Source organism: Micrasema longulum, unplaced genomic scaffold (genome assembly GCF_059751315.1).
Source record: "Micrasema longulum isolate JH-2025_06_02 unplaced genomic scaffold, ASM5975131v1 h1tg000243l, whole genome shotgun sequence".
Classification (NCBI taxonomy): Eukaryota; Metazoa; Arthropoda; class Insecta; order Trichoptera; family Brachycentridae; genus Micrasema; species Micrasema longulum.
In genome coordinates, this window is record NW_028277448.1 from 94,629 (window position 1) to 120,468 (window position 25,840).

At 33.2% G+C, this 25,840-nt stretch overlaps 1 protein-coding gene across 4 annotated transcripts in view; it reads right to left on the reverse strand.

The window, feature by feature from the left end:
* Positions 1 to 13: 13 nt before the first annotated feature.
* Sdc (Syndecan) overlaps positions 14 to 25,840 on the reverse strand; it is a 401,883-nt gene continuing 376,056 nt past the window's right edge. Inside the window, exons 1-4 of one of the 4 annotated variants that reach the window (XM_088223600.1) lie at positions 12,143 to 12,324; positions 8,714 to 8,897; positions 5,300 to 5,518; positions 14 to 1,620 (exon numbers count right to left, since the gene is read on the reverse strand). In XM_088223600.1, the coding sequence (XP_088079726.1) occupies positions 1,448 to 1,620; positions 5,300 to 5,360 (234 nt within the window). In that variant the 5' untranslated portion in view covers positions 5,361 to 5,518; positions 8,714 to 8,897; positions 12,143 to 12,324 and the 3' untranslated portion in view covers positions 14 to 1,447. Of the gene's footprint in view, positions 1,621 to 5,299; positions 5,519 to 8,542; positions 8,898 to 12,142; positions 12,325 to 25,840 lie in introns of those variants that run through there. The other 3 variants (XM_088223599.1, XM_088223598.1, XM_088223596.1) reach the window with 3 other exon arrangements.

Consider the following 25,840-nt stretch of genomic DNA (forward strand, 5'->3'; position numbering starts at 1 on the left):
ATAAAACAAATGATTAGGTGTAAAGGAGTATTTATTTACAGAATCGGCAATTACAGTAAAGACTATTCTATTCTACAGCGTTAAAACTGTTTTATTATTAAAAACATCTAAATTACACAACATCTTGCTGCCAAAATATTGCGCAGACATCGTCTACCAAATATTTCTAGTAAATGTGAAATGCACTTTAATTTATTTTATATTTTGACAGCAAACTAGTGTTCTTTAATTGAAATAAAAAATTAAAAAATTATACATCGCCATTCAAATTAATTATATTTTTTCGATACTGTATAAGTCTCATTTGTAAATATAATGGCAAAAATAATTTGATAGATTGGAGTGGGTCTTACATTTTAAGGAATTGGACGAAACATACAAACATCAATTATCATACATAATATAGGATTTACCTAGGAGAAATAATCATACAGATCTAGGTAGGATTTAGCATTAGGCAATCCCAGTGGCGTGCCTTCTTTTAAATAGCTTCCTTGTACTGGGACAAGATGAAGAAAACACACACGGGGATTTGATTAAATGATTTTATTCACATGGGAATTCTAAAACAAAAACATTATTTTCGTCATTACTTTAGACCTGTATTCTGAAGTATTATAGTTAGTCTATTTTGTATGAATATTTTACGTATTCATGATTCGAAGGTTAAAGTATAGTCCCGAACATCGCAGGAAATGTGCGCAGAATGGACTAAAGACTATCCATAGTAATCCAGAAGGCGAACAATCCACACAAGCGGTGAAACTGGAATGTTCACAATATCCATTCCAAAATATGTATTTAAAAGTATGTAAAAGTTAAAAATGAAATATTTTAATTGAATAATATACAAGTATGAAATATTCTTACAATAATTCCACCGATGGACTTCCATTCTATTTATTCCCTAAGATTAGAACTTAATATTTACTTACTTATTTTGAAATAAATAAATTCAGAGTTTTGCTGTAAATTAAAACTGAAATAAAATGAAAATGTATCAAAACCATATGAAACAACTGAGCAGCTAATTAATTTAGATAGATATGACGCAAGAGTCTAGATAGACTCATATACCCTTACAAAATCATTTGTTTCTCTAATTGGTCATGTCAACACAAAAGATACATTCGGAAGTTTTACCTAAGAAGAATGAAACAAAAACTGGCGCTCCTTAAAACTCGTAATTACCACTTGGAAGATGTCAACAGACAACTGAGAATTCACTGTAACTTTACATTTATTTTCAAGTCTTATATTCGCCGCCACGAAGGCGGTCGCCTACACGCGATGGCACATGGCACATGGACACATAAATATTCATTTCTCGTTTCTGTATCTTTGGTTCTCGCGATCATTTGTTCGCCGGAGTTCTGATTTGTTTTGAACGAACTGGGAGCCTCGTGTGGTGAGATTAGAAGTGTCCTTGGGTGAGTGCGGAGTCGTCTCAGGCGTAGAACTCCCGGTTGTTGTGGCCCTTGGCGTAGGAGTTAGTCGTGGGAGATCTCTTCAGTTCATCCAGTGCGTATGAGCCCTCGTCCTTCTTACGCATGCGGTACACTATGAACATGACCACGAGAATTGCACACAGCAAACCCACTACTGCGCCGCATATCACCGCTGAAACATTAATAATGCATACATTAGGAACATATTATTGTATTGTAGGTACTACAGGTAGTGCAGAAAAGTATGCATCAGCAATTTAGAAATTTAAAACATATGTATTAAATAATACCGTAGATTAATAACATTTCTCCGTTTTGTTTTTTAGAAATATTGTTCAAATGAATTTATTTAATAAACGCCCAGAGGGCTTTTACAATATACAGTTAAAAGTACATAAAGCATTATAGAAAAAAATATAAAATAAATTGGAACTATTACACTAAACATGTAATTAATTCTAAAAAAAGAAAGAATGAAAAAGGAAATAAAATGAAGATAAGTAGAGGAAGTAAACGCATTGAAAAAAGGAGAATTGAGAGGATGGCCATTCCATGGATACGATAGCTGATTTGACTGCAGCAGGAGTGGTGTGGAGCAAGTCCAACAGCTCAGCATAATTATTAGCAGTTCTGTGGATGCTCACTAGGGGAGGGGAGAATGGTGGGTGAAGTTTGTCCTATCGTACTCACACTGGAACATGTGTCGGAATCTGGTGGTCCTTGTGGGTACACAAAAGTTTAGCAGGGACAGTAATTTTGGGCAATCTATTATGGTGCATATCACTTTGTGCATTAGAGTGAGGCCGGCAATTTTCCTTCTGGTGGAGAGCAATGGTAACCTCAACTCGGACATCAAAATTTGGTAGCAAATTTAATCTACAGGTTTACCCTTTTTGAACTGTATGTAGTGTAAAAACTTCCGCTGAACTCTTTCCAAGTTAAAAGAGTTGCAGTTGTACAAAGGGCTCCAGACTGACGATGCATATTCCAGTTGTGATCTGACCAGGACACAATACAGAGATTTTATTGAAATGATGCTACTAAAATTTGTTGTATTCCGGATAATGAAGCCCAGCATCAGCATAGCCTTATTAGCAATTGTCATATATATAAAATCATACCAGCTAGTGGCTAGCGGCAAGCTGGTATGTTCCTCGCTAATTTCTGTAGACAATTTCTCTAGTATGTTATCTCGCATTTGGCAATTTGTATGTTTTTTTATTGAAAAAGAAAAGTAATACATACAAAAAAAATGCATGAAGTCATTATGGATTCTTACATTAAAAAAGAGCAAAGCAGGTACTAAAATTAAAAAAATATTCATACGTTGACCATTGCAAGCAAGAAGATGGCGGGAAAGACCACAAAAGGTCCTACTGAATTGCAATTATCATTTTTTTTAAATATGTCAAACAAACCGATACCAAAACCTGTCAGACAACTAATTGATAAAGTTATGATGAACTATTAGAGCGAAAAGAACTAAGATAGTAATGTTATATTCGAAACTCGATCAGATGAGTTGCAAGCAGCCCGGTGCCAGGGGATTCCATCCTTACTAAATATTTCCACACATTATGGTGGTCGGCCTTCTTGTCATTACAATTATAATCATCATCTTCATTCTCTTTCCGCACCTAATGGTGCATAAAGCTCTGCATTGGTACACCAGCATCATCAGTCTTACGCTTCACCACTTTATAAAATGAATATTTAATGTCAATCATGTCGGGAATTGAACTCGAAACATCTTGCATGTTAGGCAAGAGCGCTGACCATTTGACAACGAGGCGGACACATTTTATTATTTATTTATTTACGGTTCCGGTGAACCTTGTGCGGGATTATAATAACAGTGAAAAAATAACAGCAAAAAATAACATAATATTTTTAAAAAAATAATGTATACATTGGTAGAAAGTACAGGTAACCCTCCCAAACACGGTCTCGAACAACACGGTTTCGTTCTAACACTATTAAACATTTTCGAAAATGCTCCCACAACACAGTTGCGGTGAATGTAAAATTGTTGGAATATTAGAACTAGAGAAATCAGCCGGAGACGGTGCGGCTGTTTTGATGATATGAGTATTCGGGAAGTTTAAGATTAAAGGGCCGTTTACATGTGGACAATACAATAGATATGACAATATTGTCATGTCCCAGCTCCGTGAACAGCCTTGACCGCGCAGGGTAGAACGCTAGGATAATACGAACATTCGGCCGTAGTTTACGCGTGAGCGAATTTATGAAAAATATTATTAATTTTATACCAAGATGTATCGGAATAGTTAAAGGATAAACTAAACTTTAAAAAAAACTGTAGTAAACATGAACACAATACGAGAATATCAGAAATATATCATATATAATCTTTAAAACGACAAAAGGACAATCGAGACTTATAAACCATGGACTGAAATTACCAGACAAAACTAAACAAAAGACTCAGACAACCTTTACAAAAGATGTTAAAAATATTATTATTAACAGTAGAATGTGAATTTTAAAAGTGAAAATATTTTGTTAAATGTATATAACCCGTAAGGGTTTATCAATGAAATTGAAATAAAAAAATAAAATAATTAAAAGGATTTTTTTTTGCCAAATATTTGGGAATGACACGTTTGCCTTGCGCGATGGTGGGGGTAATCATTGTTCCGCGGATATAGCATGCCCGCTTATCTCGGTGGCGATATCTCGGGACAATGTCGGGTCCTACGAATTGCTGCTTACACGTGGACGATGGGTGAGTCCTGGGACTAAACAATATTGTATTGTCTAGGTGTAAACCGCCTTTTATTGATGGAAGATGAAATTGACAAAACAGATTTGCTAGAAATGACTTCAGATATTTAAATCGATTTCGAGGAGAAGAATGGTGATGAATTTTGTGAAAGAAAAGAATCGAGTTTAAATATATTACAAGAGGGCTGAAGCCTAGCAAAACATCTCGAATCCTTTTTTTTAATGCACTGAAAGAAGCCGAAAATTCAAAAGAGAGCTGGAAAACGCCCTGTTTTCAGTACCTACCATAATACCTACAACGACCTTTCAAAGAACAGCAAATAAATCAAAATCACAAACTTTTTTAAGATGGCGAAAAGCGTAAATCATAAAAAAAGATTCAAAGAGTTATATTGTTATTCAACCGAAAAAATGTTTACGTTTAATGAGGAAGTTCAGCGGATATTTAATTATTTTTTATTTGTTAATAGACTAATTTTTACCGCGCGTAAGAAAACATTTTTTATATCCAATTTCCCGTAGGGCAGAAATTCTTTGTTGCGTCAGCAGCGATGAGAAAGAAAATCATTTTATTACGATTTAAAAAGTTTTTTTTACTGTTAGACACATAAATATGTCAATTTTGTAGTAATTTTAAAAAAAATAAATAAATCACTGAAGTTTTTTATACCAAACCCCCCGTTTGTACTGGCTCTAAGTGTCATATAACACGGTTTCACATAACACGGGATTTTATAGGAACATATCAACCGTGCTGTAGGAGGGTTACCTGCATCAATAAAAAAGAAATATAACATCTGCAACAAATATTTACTTATATAATAAAAAGATAAATTACAAAATAACAGTTACAAAAAAGAAAAAAAAAACTTAGGTTTCAATGGAAAGTTTAAAAGTTAAGTTTTATCACAAGACAACCTATAAAACGAAAAAAAAACTTACATTTAAAAAGACACTATTTTTTATTAGTGTACAAAATTAACAAAGTAAAAAAATTCTCAGGATGAAATTTTGAGAAACAATAGTTGCTTTATCTTCTCCCTTAGAGCACATCATTGTATATTAAGTAATAATCGTAACTATGACTGTAAATGAGACATTACCGGCTAGGATACCCGGCTGCGCGAAGAAGCTGGTGGCCCTGTCCTCCGTCTTGGTGTTCATGATGAAGACGTCGCTGGAGTCGGGGGCGATGCCTCCCGGGGGCGTGTCGGCCCCCGCGCCCTCCGCCTCGCCCTCCTCGCCCTCCGCGCCCTCCCCGCCCTCGGGCTGCGGGTGCTTGGCCGCGGGAGGCGAGCCCGACAGCGGCGGCACGGATTTACCTGCAATGGCCGCGGGAAGCGCAAACATTACTACTTGGGCATTTTCTGATTATTAAACAAAAAAATCACACCACAACAGACCAGGAGGCCCAATTAAAGTGGTACAGTCCACCCGGGCTTGAGAAAAATCCAATTATTTTTTATGTCCCGGGACAGGTGGGAATCGGACCCGGAACCTTCCGTGCATGAGTTAAGCGTCTTAACCACTACACCGCGAACGCCGCCATCTCATGATTATCGTGGAATCCCTGCCTGGGTCCTCAAATCTCCAGGGCCCGTATTACAATGGAATCTTAACAGAGTTATCTTCAAATGGTTTGCGTCGAAAATAATACGGTAAAAAAATTAATTATTGAACAGTTCATTCGTAATTTTATTTGGACTTTATAGTTAGTATTAAATGTTACGCAGTGAGTAGAGTTACCACACTTAAACCAGCCAATGACAGATCATAAGCCCTGTAAATGCCTTAAGATCTGTCATTTGCTGGTTTAAGTGACCTTATTCATATATAGACTTCCATTTCCTATCGCTGTTGTATGTAATGCGTAAAGTATCTATTTATAATATTTAATATGATTTTTAACTTATAAAAAGCAGGGTTTATTAATATTGTGTTTTATAAAAGACGTAAAATAGAATTTTCTATATAAAACAATATAAATATATTTTTTAAACGTGTTCTAGGTTCCATTACAGATTATCGACAAAGATAAAATATACACATTTTCGTACAGAAAATTAGATTTTACTTTATGGATAATTTAATAACTTTCCACACGTCGCTGGCCGTTCCGAGACCAACTCTAAGAGACTTTTGTACTGAATCGAGTTGAATCATTAATCGAAATAAAAAACATTGAACAATATTGCAAGATCCAAATATATATTTTGCTAATAAAGCTAGGCGTACTGGAAATTATTCCTGGTTATTTTTGGGTGACCTCGCGTTGACTACTATTCTTCTTCCTCTGACGTTTTAACAACCCTGAATCTTCAGGCCCATTTTATAACGTAGATACACTAACCTAAAAATCCGTTCAACCGCGAAAATCTATGTATCTACCTACTTATTGTAGAAAAAATATCTTAAAACATATAAAAAGATATGAAAAATTTAAAATACAAAACCTGTGTGGAATTCTCCCACTATAATTTAACAAGATTCATTTGAGACAACAATATTAGAGAAATATTTATATTCGCTTATAAACTTGTATTGAAAATTACACTACTTTAACACGGTACTTTTGGTGTCGGTTTTATGTTTGAAAGTGAAACTACTCATATTTATACGAATACATACGTCAAATTCAGTGTTCTTATCGAAGAGAAAGACTCGAGTTTCCGTTCTGATTAACTGCCCGCAAAACTAGGGTTATACATACTAAAATATTTTATTTTTTTAAAAAACATATGTGACTATGTATTTTTGACATTGCCCGGGATTTGTTAAGACACGCCGAATAGTAAATCCCAAATATTCGTAATAGAGAGGAATCAAAACAGATAGAATGCAAAGCTACAATATATTGTTTCCACTAAAACTAGAAATATAGAAAATGAAATGATCAAATAAAAAACGGGTTCAAAAACAAAGCATGTACGTACATCGTTTTAGCAAATCATAGAATATGATATAGAGTTAGGAATACGTTATTTTTATTTTTTTGATTACATATTAATGTATCTTTATATGAATAAATAAATAAATAGAATATGCTAATAGCTAATGAGATAATGTTTACTGATGAAGACATGCTATGGATATTAAACAGTTAGTAGCCTTAATGGTCATAAAATATTGTATAACACACAAAAAGTTTTAATAAAACAGTGATTAAAACAATCGAAAGAAAAAAAGTATGCAGCAAAGGTTTTTTTTGCTAAATAAAAATGCATTCAAAAACGAAAAATAACCGTCATTTAAACACGTATTTAATATGGAAACAAAATAAATGAAGACTACATTGCATTTTATTTGGCATATTCAGAAAATGCGATGAATGAACTAAAAATTAAGTAAATTTAAACTTAACTTTTTTTAATAACATAAAAAAAAGTTCGAGAAAGAATGCAAAAACGATAAATCACGTAAAACAATAATGATAATTCCACTAAGTAAGATATGAAAATAACATTGAACAAAATACAGGTACATAAATATAACAATCGAGCAACAATTCATCTAAACTGTCGATAAAACATTCCAAAAATATGTAAAATGTATATACATTATACAATGGGACAGTGATTGAATCAGTGGGTATAATGATGTACATAAATAAGATCTATTAGAAAAACTCACATAACAGGATCGCCAAATCTGACATCTGTAGCGCTTAATTTAATACAATGGAGGACACAAATAGAAGTACATATAATATTAGAAAAACTACAAATAAATTAAATGTATATTGCGTGGAAGCTTAGCATCATGTAAAACAAGAAAAGAGCAAAAAACATTTGCTGATTATACTCGTAGTAGTCTAAAGTAAATATATTCTGTATTTGAAATGTTTTTTGATATTTTCAGTGAAAAGAGAGCTTAATATTGACATGTTTGAATACTTCTGATTAGATGCTGAAACGGCTGACGTGTTGAAACTAGGGACTTTGCTACATCAAGGTATTATTTGAAAATACATGACCCAATAACGGGCATACCTACTTCAAAATTAATAAGCTCTTTTTCTCAAACAAAAAATAAACTTTATTTTATTGTAACTCAAAAAAACAAGGAATATATTTTTTACAGGATTTTTTTTTTAAATTCTAATTATATTTACACACGCATGAACTTTTTATTATAACGAAACATCATGATGTCTGACGTGATAATAAATAAATACGTACGCTTTTTTGTTATAATTAATTTTATCTTTCATTTGTACAGTTTTTTATGAAGGCAAATGGACTTGGAAGTCCGTAAATAAATATAAATTGAAATTGTTAATGGTTTAATGAGTTATAATAATAAAAGCGTTAAACAAAAGAATGGTTGCGCATGCGAACACTACTCACTATCTATTTCGGATTCCCTCTCTATCACGATATCGGGATTAGTATCGGGGCTACGGTCGGGGGCGGCGGTGCTGGGCGCCGCCACCGGGGCGTGGTCCTCGTCGTCGTCATCCTCCGGTAGCGCCGGCGGGGGGCGAGCGCGCGGTGGCTGGGGGAGAAGGGGACCCGCACCTGAGGAGGGAAGGCCGGAGTCCTCGTCGTCCGGGCCCCAGCCGGAGCCCGAGCTCTCCAGGTCGTTGGTTACCTCCCCGCGGCCCCCGGAGCCCTCGATGCCCTCATCGTCGATGAAGAGGTCCTTGTCCCACCCGGCGCCTCCTGCGCCTGCCGCGCCTTCCGCCCCCGGCTTGCTGTTGCTCTGCAGAGAAAAAAAACAACCGCTTTCAGATACGTGACAACAAACGAGAGCCAGCAATGTGCGAGTAAATAATACGAAGGGTACGATGAATGAATGAAAGCCAAAATATGAAGTTTTGAGATGTTTTCAAGTTTTCAAACCTCTTGGACATTCAAATAAATTTATAAATATAAAGGAATATGCTTTACCATGTAAATAGTTTAATTTATGTTTTATACCATCTAAAGTGGTAATAACAACAGAGATGAAGAACAATTTAGAGAAGGTAATATGGAAGTCTAGGCATCTACGGGGCTTATGACCTGTCATTGGCTGGTTTAAGTGGCCACTTTACACACTGTGTAACATTCACCATTTTGCCCATATTTTAACGTATATATGTAAAGTGGCCATTTAAACCAGACAATGACAGGTCACAAGCCCTGCAGATGCCTAGACTTCTATATTACCGAAAACAGCAACAAACAGCCATACAAAAAAATGTATACAACATTATAAAAAAACATAAAATAAAGCCAAATAAGTTTTCCACATAAATACAATTATAAAAATCCAGTTCATTTAGATAAGAATATATGTAGAAGTGCATGTGTGCGAGTTATTGTGTGTGAGGATGCGTGGGTAATCACGTGGAGTGTGGTTTTCGTAGGTATGTGAATATGAGGGTGAGTGTATATGGGTGTGAGGGTGGGTTTATAGACAGAGTGAGTGTGTGTTTGATACGGGTGAAAAAAAACATCTTAAATTTATAATGTAAAAACATTTTTTTTAAAAAGGAACTATTTTTTTTTTAAATAATAGTTTTTGAATTATTGATTTGAAAGTGGGTTTACTGCAGTTAAATATATCTATGTTATTAAAAAAATACCCTATAATTACGCGCCAAGCGAATCAGAGGAGAGTTCTGTGCATAGTTGGTGCGAACTGTAGGTACATGGAAAAGAGATAGAAACCAGAACAGGGCTATCAAGACGTCCATTAAAAATGTCATGTAAAATCCCCATATCTAATACCAAACTACTATCCTCGAGACTAAGTATATTATGTTTATGACAGGGGGAGGCATATTCAAGGAGACTGCGAACGTAAGCGAAGTAAATAAATTTAATACTACCAATATCATTAAAAACTTGACAAATGCGGTTAACAAAACCTAAGTTTCCATATATATTATTTCAACGCAACTATGTATCCCTATACTACAGTATATTAAATGTCTTGGCTTTGTCCAGGCAATGATTTCCCTTCGTCTATATCTCCGACTGCTCCTCTCCAGTATCTGAAACCCAAAGATACCGTGTTCCTCTTCGCGCAATCCATTTTGTTGAACTAGAACCCTTTAAGTAGCCGGTTTATAAACACGACACTGCACTCGCTAGAATACCCCAGTAGCGATGTGAAAAAACCGTCAAATTAAAAGAAGAAGCGGTCGGTTGTCCGACATCTTTACATTATGGCTTGCCCAATGGAATGACCTGGGACAGTCCAGAGATTATGTAGAATAAGTAGGAAAATCTTACTTTTGAATGGCGCGTAAAAAAAATAATAAGTTAGATTGTATACAGTATATAGACCACTGCGGTCGAATGTATTCGCCATTTTATTACAAAGCTCAAAATAGATTAAATTCCTTGACATTTTTTTTCAGTAAGGTTTAAGCATTCTCTGTCGTAGGTCATCTGACCTAGTTATTATTTTGCAACACAATAATAATTATTAAATTAAATGCTTTGAACATTAGTACAACATCTTGTAATAAGTCAAAGTATACGATGAGTGAGATTGTTAGACGCACATCGTACATTATGAAATAAATATAATATATATCCTGTACACCGTAAAAGCTAACGATCGTCTAAAGAAAAAAGGACCCTTAAATCCTTTTCAGAAAGTTTACCGCATTTGTAAACAAAAAGCAATAAACATAACGACAAACATAAAAACAAAAGGGTAAAACTTAGAGAGCGTAAAACGAATGTTTCCGCAGCCCTAGAAAGTACGTTATCAAGTAAAGTATTATCGCTCAAATTCCATTGGTCAAACTACCTATATTAAATTCTAAACGGAATTGATGTCTTACCAGAGATTGCAAATTAAGTATATGCTTATTAATAATGATGTGTTTAAATTACAAGGAAAAACAATAGAAAAAAAGCTAGCTCCAATAATTCTAAAGGAATTCGTGTAAAGTGGCCAGACGGTCTTTCTGTGTGTTGTAGTCGTATATTGTGAATATAATGAAGATGTATGACCTCTGTTAATGTTGGATCCCTTAGGTGAGGTTACGCGCGCCACTTTAATCCCATATTAATTAAATAATTAAGTTCTCACTACGCGAGAGATGCTTTTGACAGAAAATTAAGCAAAATATTATTTCCGAGTCCTTAGATCTCATTAAACATAATAAATTCAGTAATATTAGTAAAAGAGTAAATAATTAATAACAATATAATAAAAAAACAGTTATATGTCTAAATGGACCTAATATAATCATAAATAAATAAATATAAATACAATAAGTAACAACTTTTGGTGATATTAAGATTTACCGCGATTTAAAATAGTACACGTTAAAAATAATAATACCACTGTATAAATAATAATTACGTGTAAAACATGTTAATTTAAGTGCAATTTGCACAGGAAACTATGCACATATGTAATTTACATTAAACATTGTAGCGTATTTATAATCGCTTTCAGCTTTCAAACGTGATTTTTATTCGGTGTTATTTCGAGTACCTACATACACATATAAGATTATATTCACGAAGATTTGATTAAATATTTAAAGATCGGCGAAGGTTACGAAAGAAACAGTTGGTCCAGGTAGGGTAAGGGTGAAAACTCGATGTAATACGAAGTGACCTATTTCGCAGATACGAGAAAGGTCACATAAAATGGACCAATAGGGCAGAAAACTTTACACGAAGGCGAATTTCTTTGTTTCAACCCAAATATATTTACATCAAAATATGCGCACATTGATCCGATATAACAATAAATCAGAAAATCTGATTCAAATAATAGGGTATTTTGTGGTCTGGTTTATATTAACTGATTAATAATTTGATGTAACGTAAATAAAACGTAGTAAAAAATAACAACAAAGTTAAATAATTGGAAGAATACGTGAGTATAATTGTAATCTTCAACCGGGGTTGACTGAGGTTGGTGTAACATTGATTAAAATATTACATGTACGGTATTGAACAAAAGACGTCACGGAAAAAACGTCGACTTACCGTGAAGTTCCTGGGGCGAAGGAGAGCCGAATCGGGACGGTATAATTAAAAGAGAATTGGGCCTTATAACGTATGCGGGACGCGGCCTGAAAGCGAAACGGTCAACTGAAATGTGTTTGCGCCGCGGTTTTGGGGAATTTTCTCGAGCGGTCTGATCACGGAGGGATCAACAAAGATGCTGCAACGCGGGGCGGGGCGACGCGGGCGGGAGACGTGGGGCGTGATCAATACGGGGGCTGTCGTGGGGCATCTGGCGGCGCGACGCCAAACTCCAGAGCCGAGAAGGCGTCCCGGCGGTGTCCCTGCTAACCGACGCCCCTACATGTTACACATTCTGACGGCAGGTGTCTCTACTTGCTTTAAAAAACTATCACAAAACGTGCCAATATTAAAGTTTTGCTTTATGCTTCCGAAGCATTAAAAAAAATACGGATAAACGTCGTTTTACGCCGGGGTTCCGTTCTTAGAGATGCCGGCGTAAAAAAAATCGGCGTAAAATGAACACAAATATAATGGAAGATATAATCTAATCTCCAAATGCTAGAAAGTAACTTTTACCAAAAATAAGATAATAATAACATCCTTTTACCTTATAAATGCATGCAAAATTACCGAAGTAGACTGTATTCAGATAAAAATATATAAATATATTTAGATAAAAAAATTACATATGAAGAACATACAGGGAAGACAATAAGCAAAACTTACAAAACATTGGGCTTTATAATAAGAGTCTGTATGCCTTTTAACAATCCACAGACACTAAAAACATTATATTTTGCACATGCACGCAGTATCTTTGAATATTGCTCCACTGTCTGGTCTCCTGAATATTCCAAATATATTTTAAGGATTTAAAGAATTAAAAAAGAAAATTGAATGATGCGGAGTGGCTTTTTAAAGGTACGCTTTTTTTCTTTGTGTATATAAATGTATAGAAAACTATAATAGGCATATAATTTTGGTTTATTTGTAAATGTTTTTTTTTGTTGTAATGGCTGTTGTTTTTTTTTTTAATAAACAAAAAAAAAATAAAAAGTAAAAATTAAATAAGGTTAGGTTCCGTGTGAAAATTGTACGAACAATCTAACATGTTGATTGAATACCTATCCTATATATATTAAAAATAATTTATAAACGTATTTAATAAATACAGTTCAAATTCGTTTACTAAATAAATAATAATCTTTTGATATAAACAATTATTTTTTTTATAATAAATATTAACTCACTAGTTCCTCGGTCCTAAATTAAATCCTAACACATTTTTGAAAAAACATCCAATTTCATTTGCTTTGATTGTTGCTTCCTTTCTTTCAGAATTCTAGCATAAACTACACATATTTTAATATTCTTTTAGTTTTAATAATAATAATAAAATTAAAAATGATATCATATCTTTTTTTTTCTTAAAAACAAAACGAAAACTAACTCGGAAACAATTTCACATACATAATAGACTGCTCGCATACACGGTAGTAGAATAAAACAACTTGTAAAAGTGTGTCTGCTATTAGAATCGCGGCGCCTACACTGTCGTCTGGTGTCGACTGAACCAGGGAATCCCACGCCGGCACCAACCGGCGTCATTCTAAATCGGCGTAATTGTAAATCGGCATGATTGTAAATCAGCGCAAATCGAACCGGCGCAAAATGACGTTTACCTGTATATATTATTTTTTATAAAAGTGTAGATAATATTATTTTCTAACATAAAATATATACACATATAATGTACAAAATAAGTCTTTAGAGGAACCGTTGTCTTGAAGATTACACAGTGCGTGTTTTAATGTCTAGCTTAGTTAAGCCTAGACTATACCCTGTCGGTGTAATCTCTAAATGTGATAATTTGGCGGCCTCCGTTGTAGATTCGATTTCCGGTGAAAACACAAAAATTTAAAGTGAAATTTCTCAAGCCTGGGTGTTCTGTGCTGTAATTCACCACCGTAAATGAGCCCCCGGCCTGTTGCGGTGCAAAATATTAATTAAAAAAGTTATCTCAAACATTTATCTTGTTCTAAAATTATTTATTATACTTGGATGATAGCGAGTATTTTTGGGAAGAGATAAAATCACAGATTTCTGTATGTTTGTGTTATTCTAACTAGTTTATAGTTTACATTGAGAGAAAATAACTGTAAATGGTGCGAGATAAGGACAGGGATCCACGGAGAGAGGATAAGGAGGGGAAGGGAGATGTACATATTAATTATTGTAGTGCCTATTAAGTTACATTTGATTGAATTCATTGTAGGCAATGTGGATTCGCAGAGAAAAGTAGATCATACAAGCGGCGGCGGCGGGTAACTAGAAATGGATACGCGGTCGACGCTTTGGCCACATATACCTACCAAGGGCGAACCGTGTATAGAAGCGATTATGCGCAGCTTACCATTATATTTGACTAACCATAATAATGTTTTATTGTAACTTTATTTACAGAAAAACAAATAAATAATAACTATTTATTTTTAATCATTTCCACCGTTTGTATTTTTATCCTAATATAATATAATAATATAATAAATATAAATTTTAATAAAGCGCACCTGCGGTGAGCCAAGAAACTAGCCGATTATTCCAGCTTATTTTTTCGTACAAATAAGTGTACTGTATTTTAAATGTATTAACCCCAGTACGGGGTTTTTCTCCTAGATTAAACTTGCAGATTACACAAATTATTTAAAGATTCTTGATTTGGAAAACAGTATTTCAAACATTGTTTCTTAAGGACTATTTTTCTTTGAGATGGTACTTTTGACATAAGACCATAATTACTTTCATGCGTCATATTGCAGGACATATAGCGCTCCATGCGGCCGTTTTTAGCACTATTATTTACTAGAACAATGCGGCCAGTTGACATTTTAATTGAACACCTAATATCGACTGAATTCATAGTGGTATTTTTTATTTATTTTTTAATGAATTATATATTAAAGCAATGGGTAATATATCTATACAATATAATCTATCACGAAGTAACATCGTTTGAGTTGATTTCATGGATGAGAGTTGTTGTATCACACAGAACCACAGAAAAATATCAATTTATAGTAAATTTTACCTACATTATGTTATGTATCTCCTAAGCAGGTACAAATATATGATATTTTTGTATAGCTTACCTGTAAATAAAATCACCATTCTCCACTGATACCTACCGTATAATGAAAGGGAATGCCAGACTTCGAATATGCGTATTATTTAAAATCGAAATATACGATTGACATTGGAAAAGAGCACGGAAAACACTCAGCTGATTAGAAATTTAAAGTTTAATATGGCCTTAATATTCTGAATAAGTTGCGTGCGAGTATACGAGTACCGTGGACTTGTGGGAAGTGGGAAGTGGGGAGAGAAGGAAACAATTAGGTAAAAGAAAATAGGAGAAAGCTCAATATCCGAAAGCTAATTCTGTTTAACCGCCGGAAATAATGTTTGCAGTAGACTAGGCGGGGATATACCAATATACCTTATGCCTTTTGTAACAGGGGAGGTATTTAAGTATTAGAAAACTTAAGAATAATAAATGCCTATAACATGAAAATTAATAAAGCAAAAATAATTGTAGATTACCGAGATGGAAATGAGGAAGTTCATGAAAGCAAATTAGGAAGTTCAGTGGTTTAAAAAAATGTTTTTAATTATTTTTTACTATGTTTTTTTTAACTGTGTCTAATACCTTTATTTATTTTTCTATGTATTAATTCATGTTTCTTATATATATATATATATTTGACTGGCTTAGAACGAGGTAAATAACCCTAGTTAGATAGTCAAAGCAACGTTGCACAAATGTTTAATTTTATGTATATAATATGATTTGCGAGGTCGACAGCCGTATACATCAAGCTAGACTTGCATTTAATAACCGGGTCAAAAATAATTGAATCAAATAATATAGACCTAAAACTAAGAATACTCCTAATCAAGACCTATGTATGGAGTATCTTGATGTATGGCTGCGAGACATGGTGCCTATCCGAAAGAGATAAACGGAGACTAGAGGCTTTTGAGATGTGGTCCTATAGAAGACTACTAGGAATTTTCTGGAGAGACCACATTACAAATGAAGAGGTTCTCCAAATAATCGAAGGTGGAAGGCACCTGCTCAGGACCTTGTCCGAAAGGCGAGCGAGATGGATCGGCCATGTAATACGTCAAGAAGGCCTCCTGCATGGCATAATGGAGGGGATGACCGAGGGGACAAATTCAAGGGGACGCCCACGCCGAGAGTACCTGGAGGACCTATTAGAGGACGAGCGCTGCTCATCATATGTTGACTTTAAAAGAGCCGCACAAGACAGGGAGGAATGGAGGAGAAGAATGAATGTAATTGCTGCCAGCCAATCCCAGGATTGAGACCAGAGAAGAAGAAGAATATGATTTATTTATTTATTATTATTTATTTATTTATTAATGTTATATTATGATAGTAAATAAATAAATAAAGATTTCGCTTTACCAATTTTTCTTTTTATTTATTTTGCATACTTATAATATATTTTTAATAATTATGTAAAAATAAATAAATCACTACAAAATATATTATCTGTTTATTCACTTAAATTTTTTTTTAAATGCGTTCATATTGGGTTGATCGAATTTCAGTACAATTAATTAAAAAAAGAAATTGCAAATAAAATAAAAATTAATTGATACATTTTTCATCAATAATTATTTAAAACGAGTGAATTAAATCATTATTAATAAAAACATTATTAATAATATTTTAAGCAGAACTGTAAAATTAATAATAATTAATGAAAACATTTTTAAAGGTTAGTGCAAGAACACCGCCACATTATCTCATCTACGGGAAAAATATAACAGAATACACCACTAATTACAATTCAAAACAATTATACAAGGGCAATACATTAAGTATCCTTCGATGGAAAAGTGAAATAATATTGACCCATGAAAGCCTTTTTCTTCAGGATTTATTATCAAGACGGGGGACGCAAAATCATAAATCAGAGAATAGGAAGAATGCCTGTATCCGCCGGTAAACAGCCTCATAAAACCGTGACCGGCTGAAGAAAAATCGTGGTTTATCTAAGTATAGACGAAGAGATATACAACATGATGAATTCGCTGTAATCATAATATCATTTATCGTACTAAATAAGAGTTTCATACTGTTATGAGAACACTGAGTCAAAAAATATTGTGGCGAGTAATATCAATTTTTTTTAAATATTCATTTGAAAATATTTACGGTAGGTTTAAACTTTCAACTCCATAGTGATAATTAATATAAATAAAAGCACAAAAACGATATAACGATACTCGAACACAAAATGGTTAAATGACCCAATAATTCTACTATAAATAAAAGTCTCTCTTTAAATTTCAAAATTAAACAGCAATAGATATCAATAGAGCTAAATTCTAGTGACTGACCGAAACAAGATTTTCAGACGAAACCGAATTTCGGCTTCTGTTCTAGTTTCAGCCAAAACCGAAACTTAATAAAAAAAGTTCAAAGTAACTTCAAATGATCAAAATTAGGCGTTTTTAATGTTAAACCACACGAGCTCATTAAATTAAGTGTTCAATAAAATACATAGTCAAATAAAAGGCATAAATTAAATGAGTAAGTTTTTTAATATTTTTAACATTATATACGTAGAATACTGTATACCGCACCCCCCGTCTACGAGTGCCACAAGTCTAAATGCTTCAAACTGGGAAAAACTACTCTGAAAGTTATGACATTCTCAAGTTTTGACCGCAGATCAATATAAAACAATGTATTAAATATAATTGTACTGTAATATATATTGGATAACAACAATTATTTATTAAAAAATATAAAGATATTAAAATTATTATTACTATCTTTAATTTATAAATAAAATAAAATTATACAATAAAAGAATTGTTAAATTTGACATTTAATAAATAAGTTATGACTATAAATAAATATTATGTTTAGAGTGCCATTATGCGGTTTTAATGAACTTTTTAGTTATGGCAGTTTGGCACAGTCCACTACATTGCAAATTTTATTAAATGTCAAACCTAATTCAAATCACAGTTTTTTTTTACTTATGATATTACCCTTCTTCTTCTTCGTATTTTAATGGCCTTTTCACATCTCAACTCGGGTGTTCTGGCCAGTGTCGAGTTTTTTTGTTTTTTTTTTTTACATATTTACACATGTGTTAGTAATATAATATATAAAAGTTAGTATGTTAGTATTCAATATAATATATACATATAATAATATACATATAATAATATAACATATTTACAGCTTTACACCATTTATAACTCGAGATTTACATAGGATTTTAAATACATGTTTATTGGGTGGGGACAGGAGGGTATTACCCTTGACGGTGGGGGGGGGGGGGTATTACCTTGACATAACAAATATTTGCGTATACCTCAAAATTAAACGAAAATAAATTTTTAAATAACGTGACGTGTACTAATAAACTGATTTTTTATGCTGAAAAATGAAATTGAATCGGGTTGTGGTCCCGTGAGATCAAAGATCCGAGGTTCGAACCCCAACTCGATTCCCATTTTCCAATGGTGAGTTATTTACAACTCGCTGAAAATAGCCCTCAAAAATTGAAATATTAATATAAATAATTTTTTTTTAGAGCGAACCTCGGACCTCCGATCCGTGAGCACAATCCGATTAAATATTATAAGTTTCGAAATGAGATTTAAAAAGAGACAAATAATGATTGGAAAGTTGAATAACCGTAAGTTCGATCCTAACCGTGTCATCCCGAAAATCCCGACATTATTTCCACGTGGGCGGAGATGGAATGCGCCCGGGCGGGGCGGGGCGGGGCGGCTAAGGGACGTCACGCGGCAGTGACAGGGCAGAAGGGAGGGCAAAGAAGGGAAGAATAATCTCATCGGAAAGGAAGAGAAAATGGGTTAATGTGTTTGTAATATACGCATCAGTAAGGAGCCCGACGGACGTCAAGTGGACACACAATATGCGCTTAAGTCCAAATGCCGCCACTTGACGGCTTTACGTCCTTTATCCATTTGAGTGTCAGATATGGTCTAGATCTAACCACCCAAATAGATAAGGAAACGTTCCAAATATTTCCTGGAATGTAAATTATTCATTGAAAAATGACTGCGGCAAATAATCGTGGATATTTTTTTACCAATAATTTCAAGGGTTTTTCCGGCAAAGACGATAAAAAATAAGGATGTTACCTATGTTAGCGCTGTTTTGTAGAATAGGTCTTACGAGTTATTTAAACTTATGGAAATACAACAATATTTTGAGTTTGTCCAAATTTTTGTAGACAAGGACTGGATTCAACTCCCCGGGGAGCTGATAATATTAACATATTACAACAGAGATGAAGAACGTTGGTGAATAAAGAACAATGGTGAATGTTACACAGTGTGTAAAGTGGCCATTTAAACCAGCCAATTACAGGTTATAAGCCCTATAAATGCAAAGACTTCTGTATTACCTTCTCTGAAATGTTCCTTATTTCTGTTGTTATGAAAATACTGTATTACATGTTGTATCTAAAAAATAATAGTTTTACGGGAACTTTTTTATGTAAATAGGTATAAATTATTTAATACATGAATTATTTTACGATTTAAATTTGTATTATTTACTGAAATTCCGAATTAATAATTCAATAGTACAGTTTGAAAACTTGAATAAAAGATATGTTTGCTTATTGTAAAACATAATGGTACGTTGTGACTATTTGTGCGACTATTTTTCTCAATATAAGGATTCAACATAAACAGATATATAAATAATTACGAGTATACAAAAAATTACAACCATGAAAAGCTTGAGATGATCTAAGTTATAAGGAATCTCATTATTTTTTAAGTAAAAAGTATTTAAGAAGGAATTCTCAATCAATTGCGAAGTTACGGATCGAATTGAAATAATTTTACGTAAATGTCTTTGAATACCGACGGTTTGATGGCTCGTACGATTAGAAAGAATTTTAATCTTTGTCCCTGTGTGAAGCGCTGAAACGACATAATGAGTACGCGGAAGAAGAAAACTCGGGACCCGCTATGTCCATTGCCCGGACCAGGATGGAGAGGGAGGATGAAAGGAGAGGAATGCGGACCTGGCCAGGAGCGCTTAAAGCCAAATTCTAAACGACTATTTGGTTGCAAGTCGTGTAAGGCAGGGATGGCAATATTCACATTATTTATTTATCAATAAAAGTATGAAAAATTTTCATTTTTAAAATTTTTAGTTAGTCTGGTTAATATCAAGGGTGCGTAAGTAGCAATTAGCTTTTAGTTTGAAGGCATAATTCTAATAAGAATAAAGTTTTTTTAAATACAAGAAGTTAATAATAGTACGTCGCTGTAAAAAATGAATGCACTTTTAAGTCTAGTATTAATTATCGACCTTATCCATTAACATAATTTGTTCATTACATTACATTACATTACATTACATAAGTAAACAGTAACGTATCCCCTACTCCACGAGACCAGGGTACGTATTCTGATGGGAAGTTAAAATTTACCTTCAATTTTATCCTATCAAAGTAAAATTAAGGTTTCTGTATGAAAAACATAATACGTTTACAATTTTTTTACTAAACATGTTCAATTACCGGTTACCGACGAAGATACTTTGAATTTTCATACAAATATACACACTTTCGTACATAAATATCGATATTAGTTCATACTGCCTCCGTGGTGTAGTGGTCAAGACGCTTGACTCACACACGAAAGGTTCCGGGTTCGATTCCCGGTGAGAACACAAAAATTAAAATGTGTATTTTCTCAAGCCTGGGTGTTCTGTAATGCAATTCACCACTGTAATTGGGCCTCCTGGCCTGTTGTGGTGCAAAAAAAAAAAAATAATGTTTTAGTATATACCGATAAAGATAGTCGTTCATAATCGCGGCCCAGAAGCCGTGTTGAGTTGGGATACAACACAATCGAAAGTAAAAGCATGCATACTTAAAAATATTAAAATAAAAATTAGTACTTAAATAACGATTCAATATCACTATCTGAAAACAAACGTATCGCTATAAATGCAACTTATCATGATTCAAAATAAACAAGCAATAATTAACGCAGCAAGACTGCTGTCTCTCTTCATCGGTACTAATTGAAGAAAATTATAAATACGTAGGTAATATAAAGAAACGATATATAAACAGAAAAAAAAACATGTTTAAAAATTATAAAATTGAGAAGTGCACAAGCAATTCGTCACCCTAATTTGCAAACCTCCACATCATAATCATCATTCCCTTTCCGCACCTAATGGTACATAGGGCACTGCATTGGCACACCAATCGCAACGTATCTTGATCATTTTTGTTACATGAAGGTAAGGTGATCAGTCTCACGCTTCAGGCACCAGTCCAGGGACTATGAAATATTTTTAGTGTAACACCCCTTTTAAATCAAAATTTCATATAAACCATGTCGGGAATCGAACCCGAGACCCCTTGCACGGTAGGCAAACGCGCTGACCATGACACCAAGAGGCCGACAAAACTCCACAAATGGTCAAAAATTATACTTTGGCGTTTTCTGTTAGGACTTCAAATAATCTTTACGTATATAAAATTCGTATTTCGGTACAGTGTCGTATTATTTAAAAAAAAACGAAATAAAAACTTTGCTACAATTCGCTGTTTTCCCTGAAAAAAAAGTAAGTTTGAGATTTACAAGTTTTACAAGTTAGGCCGACGATTCGTTTCTACCTATCAAATGAACGTTTTTATAAGAGTACGAAAGCAAAATTGTAATTTTGCTACTTCAAAAAAATAAGATCCAAAAATTGTATTCGAAGCAACAAAGGGGCATCTAAAGTATAATCTTATTCGGAGAAATAATAATGGTTCAAATGGTTATCTCTTCAGCAGTGGAACTTGTTAGGGGATTTGCCGTATCTACAAATCCCAAGAGCCGCGTGTAATCTAAATAGTAAATGCGGATCTACCGATGGGTCGGGAATGTACGACTGTATGTACGTGTACGGATGAAGGCACAGGTAGTAGATACAAGACGAGAACTGCGACATAGGAATGGGTAGGTCACACGGGGTATTTGCCACTTGTATTCTACATACTAGTGTAGCCAGTACCCGCGTTAACGTTACTGGGATACCTCAACATTGGTGTACCGTATACCGTATACCGTACACCGTACACCGTACACCCTATACACTACAGGGTGAAGTCTCCGAGCACTTCAGAAAGTCGCAGTGAAGGGGATAATGCCGTTAAGTGGAAATCAATTCACACGCGGGGGTAACGAGATACCGTAAAAACAAATTGATCAAAAATAAAGAAGGCAAAAAGGGTTACTTTTATTCGTATAAAACGCAATAATGTAAACAGTGCCAGTGTAATATTCAGTTAAGATTGATAGTTAGTGTTTTTTTGTGTGCACATAAAATGTTTAATACTGGTATAAAAAATGTGTCGTTATATTACTGTTTGTTTACAAGATAAAAAAAGGATTATGGAATTTTTCAAAGGCACCTTTCACGTCAAAGTCAACATTGAAAATAATTTAGGTTGAATTTATTAGGTTTTGTTATTGTTTATTTAAGGCAACTTTTTAAAGTATTAAATAAATAATACAATGGAAATCTAAATAAGGGAGAAAGAAAACAGCTATAAATTAAAATAAATATTTACACGGATTATTTACATACAAAAACCATTTTTATTCATGAAAGGCGATTCTATGACAAATATAAATCATTAATGTCAATTTAACTTTGGGGTTTGTTTCTATTATATTTATTTTTATACTTATAATTAGAAATCAAACACTGATTTGAGTCTACTGAACACTTTATTTTATTTTTACAAATATAAACATATAAAAATAAAAACTTCGTGACAATTGTTTCGCCTTATTAGGGCATTTTCAAACGAATGTGAAGATTATTTGGATTGAATGTCTTTATTTTATTTTATTTGGATTTTAATTTATTTGGATTAAATTTATTTTTATAAGTAATCGATCAATCGCATAGAAATTTTTTAGCATTTAATTAATAGTATGGCTCTCGAAAACGTACAAAAATTCATAAAAATTATCGACTTTGAACTACGTCACAAATTTCATAACATCAACCAACCATTGATATAGTGTTGTGATAGATTTCTAATTTCTGGGAAGCTAATTTAATTAAGTAATTTCAAAATTACAAAACGTTAAAATATCATAACACTGATAATACGATACTTAAAAAAAAATGCTTTCGTTTGATAGTCTATTAACAAATACATTTTTTTTATTAGTTATTTACTATTCGAAAAAATGCTTTTTATGAACAAGATATTTCTCTGTATATATCTACAAGAGCTTTGACATTAAAAGGCTAAATAGAAGAATGAAATACAAACGAAAATATCTGATAGTAATACAATGATAACATTGAACGGATGAAAACATGGAAAACTAATATGAAAATGAACATCGCTGCGTTTAAATAAATATGTTTGTAGTTGAATGCGTTATTTAAAAGTGTTAATAGACATTAAAGCATGTTTAAAAAAGCAAATACGTTAAGCTTTGTTTGATACATTCAACATAAGTTTAAATACCGCAATGCACTGCGGGCTGACTGAGCGAAATCTGCTTTATGTGCGCTTGACCTAATAGACTCACGAGGGAATACATAAAATGTTATATTTGTGTAATTAAAATTTATTATTTTTATTTATGTATTTCACAGTTTTAAAATGTACAGAGTTTCTTTGTTTCAGGTCCCGACTAGCTAGGAAATTCCTGTGTTTAGGAAGGACCTTCTTTTTTACTTGTGTTTTTTTTATTTCATTAAATGATGCTTAATAAATTCAAAGAATAATAATAACATCAAAAAAATTCAATATAAATAAAAATTAGAAAACATGTAGGTAATAATAATAAAAATTGAATCATAAATATAAATTAGAAAATATACCATTAACAGTTGAGAAATGAGACATAATTATTATAAATTAGAAAACATACCGATAATACTAAAAATTGAAGCATAAATATAAATTATAAAATATAGCATTGGTAATTAAGAAATTAAACATAAATTGGAAAACATACCGATAATAATACAAATTGAAGCATAAATATAAATTTGAAAATATACCGATAATGATAAAAAAATAGAAGAACAAATATAAATTAGAGAATATACCTTTATTATTAATATTCAAAGCATTAACTTTGTGGTCCAACATTTTAATATTATGTTAATAAAATTTGTATAAAACCACTCACCGACTTATCTGTCTACCGGTTTCGAGACGTAACCCGTCTCTTCGTCAGGACAAAACACTACACCAACATGCAAATACCACTACACACCTTCACCATAGTAGATTTGCAAAAATATATAATCGACATGCAGGTTAGACACATGCTTCACTACGCCACCACCGAGGGTTAATTAACCCTCGATGGTGGTGCAGGAATCTTATTTTTATAGTACTCCTCTTTAACATTTTTCATGGTTTTGTTGCATCTATCTATTACTATATTTCTTATAGAATCGATTTAGAATTTGATCAATACGGATGCAACGTTTACTACGAGTATATTATAGGTAAATAATGCAGCTACCAACAGTAAAAAAAGATTCAACGTAGCGTTCTCCATATTTACCAACAAGCAACTTATTTGATGGTCTACATAGAAAATACGTTTTTCTCAAATAGAGGTTAAAAAACATTGATTGATTCATATATCAAATGAACGATTTCCTTTTTTTTTTCCTTGTTTTGTCCCAATTTTTTTAAAAACAATAAAGTGAATACATGCTGTTGGATGGCAGGCCCTAAAATATATAATTTATTATTTTAATAGTCTCTATGCATAAACAACTAACCCGTATATCTGTTTGTATTCTAAATAAATAAAAACATATTTAAAAAATGGAACATAAATATATATACAGGGGTCGGCACTCGAATTTTGTGATCTCACCGGGTATCGAACCCTGAGCCTTCCGTGCGTGAGGCAAGCGTCTTACGTCATAACACTGCGGGGACCGAGTTTAAGCATTTACATAACTCATATTTTTATCCTGTAAATCAATGTTGCGCTATTTCCGATTATTTTTTTATACGATCTCGACTCATATATTTTATTCGCTTATGATTATAGATTACGCAGACAGGGTATAGTTTAAGCTTATAACCGAGTTGCACAGTTTAAACCCGCGCTGTGCCATTTTTATTATAATCTCTAAATTCCGTAACCGAAGGAGGATCCATATCAATTCATAAATCTGAGCAAAAACGTTGTAGGTAATTTTGCAAATTTTATCTTCATGTATAACAAATTATTCATTTTCAAGTCTGTCACAATACTGGGCGTACGTACGTGCAGATTCAGAATAAAAAAAATAACAAAATCTCAAATCAGAATGGACGGATTCTTATTGGATTTAATCATCTTAAAAATGTAATAGCGGTTTACTTTCCAATTTTTACATAGTATTTGATACGCGGACAAAATCTGAGCAAAAAGGGGGAATACAATTAGGACACGTTCTAAAATTGAGCATTTGTATGCAAGATTTTAACTTATTTGTGTAAATGTGTACAAGTCTAAATTTGATCAGTTTTCTTGAAAATTGAATCATTAACTGCTATCCAATAAGAGAGAAAACACTTCAGAAACAGAAATCCCCGGTACAAAACACTACGTTTGCAGTTCTATTGACCTTATTTG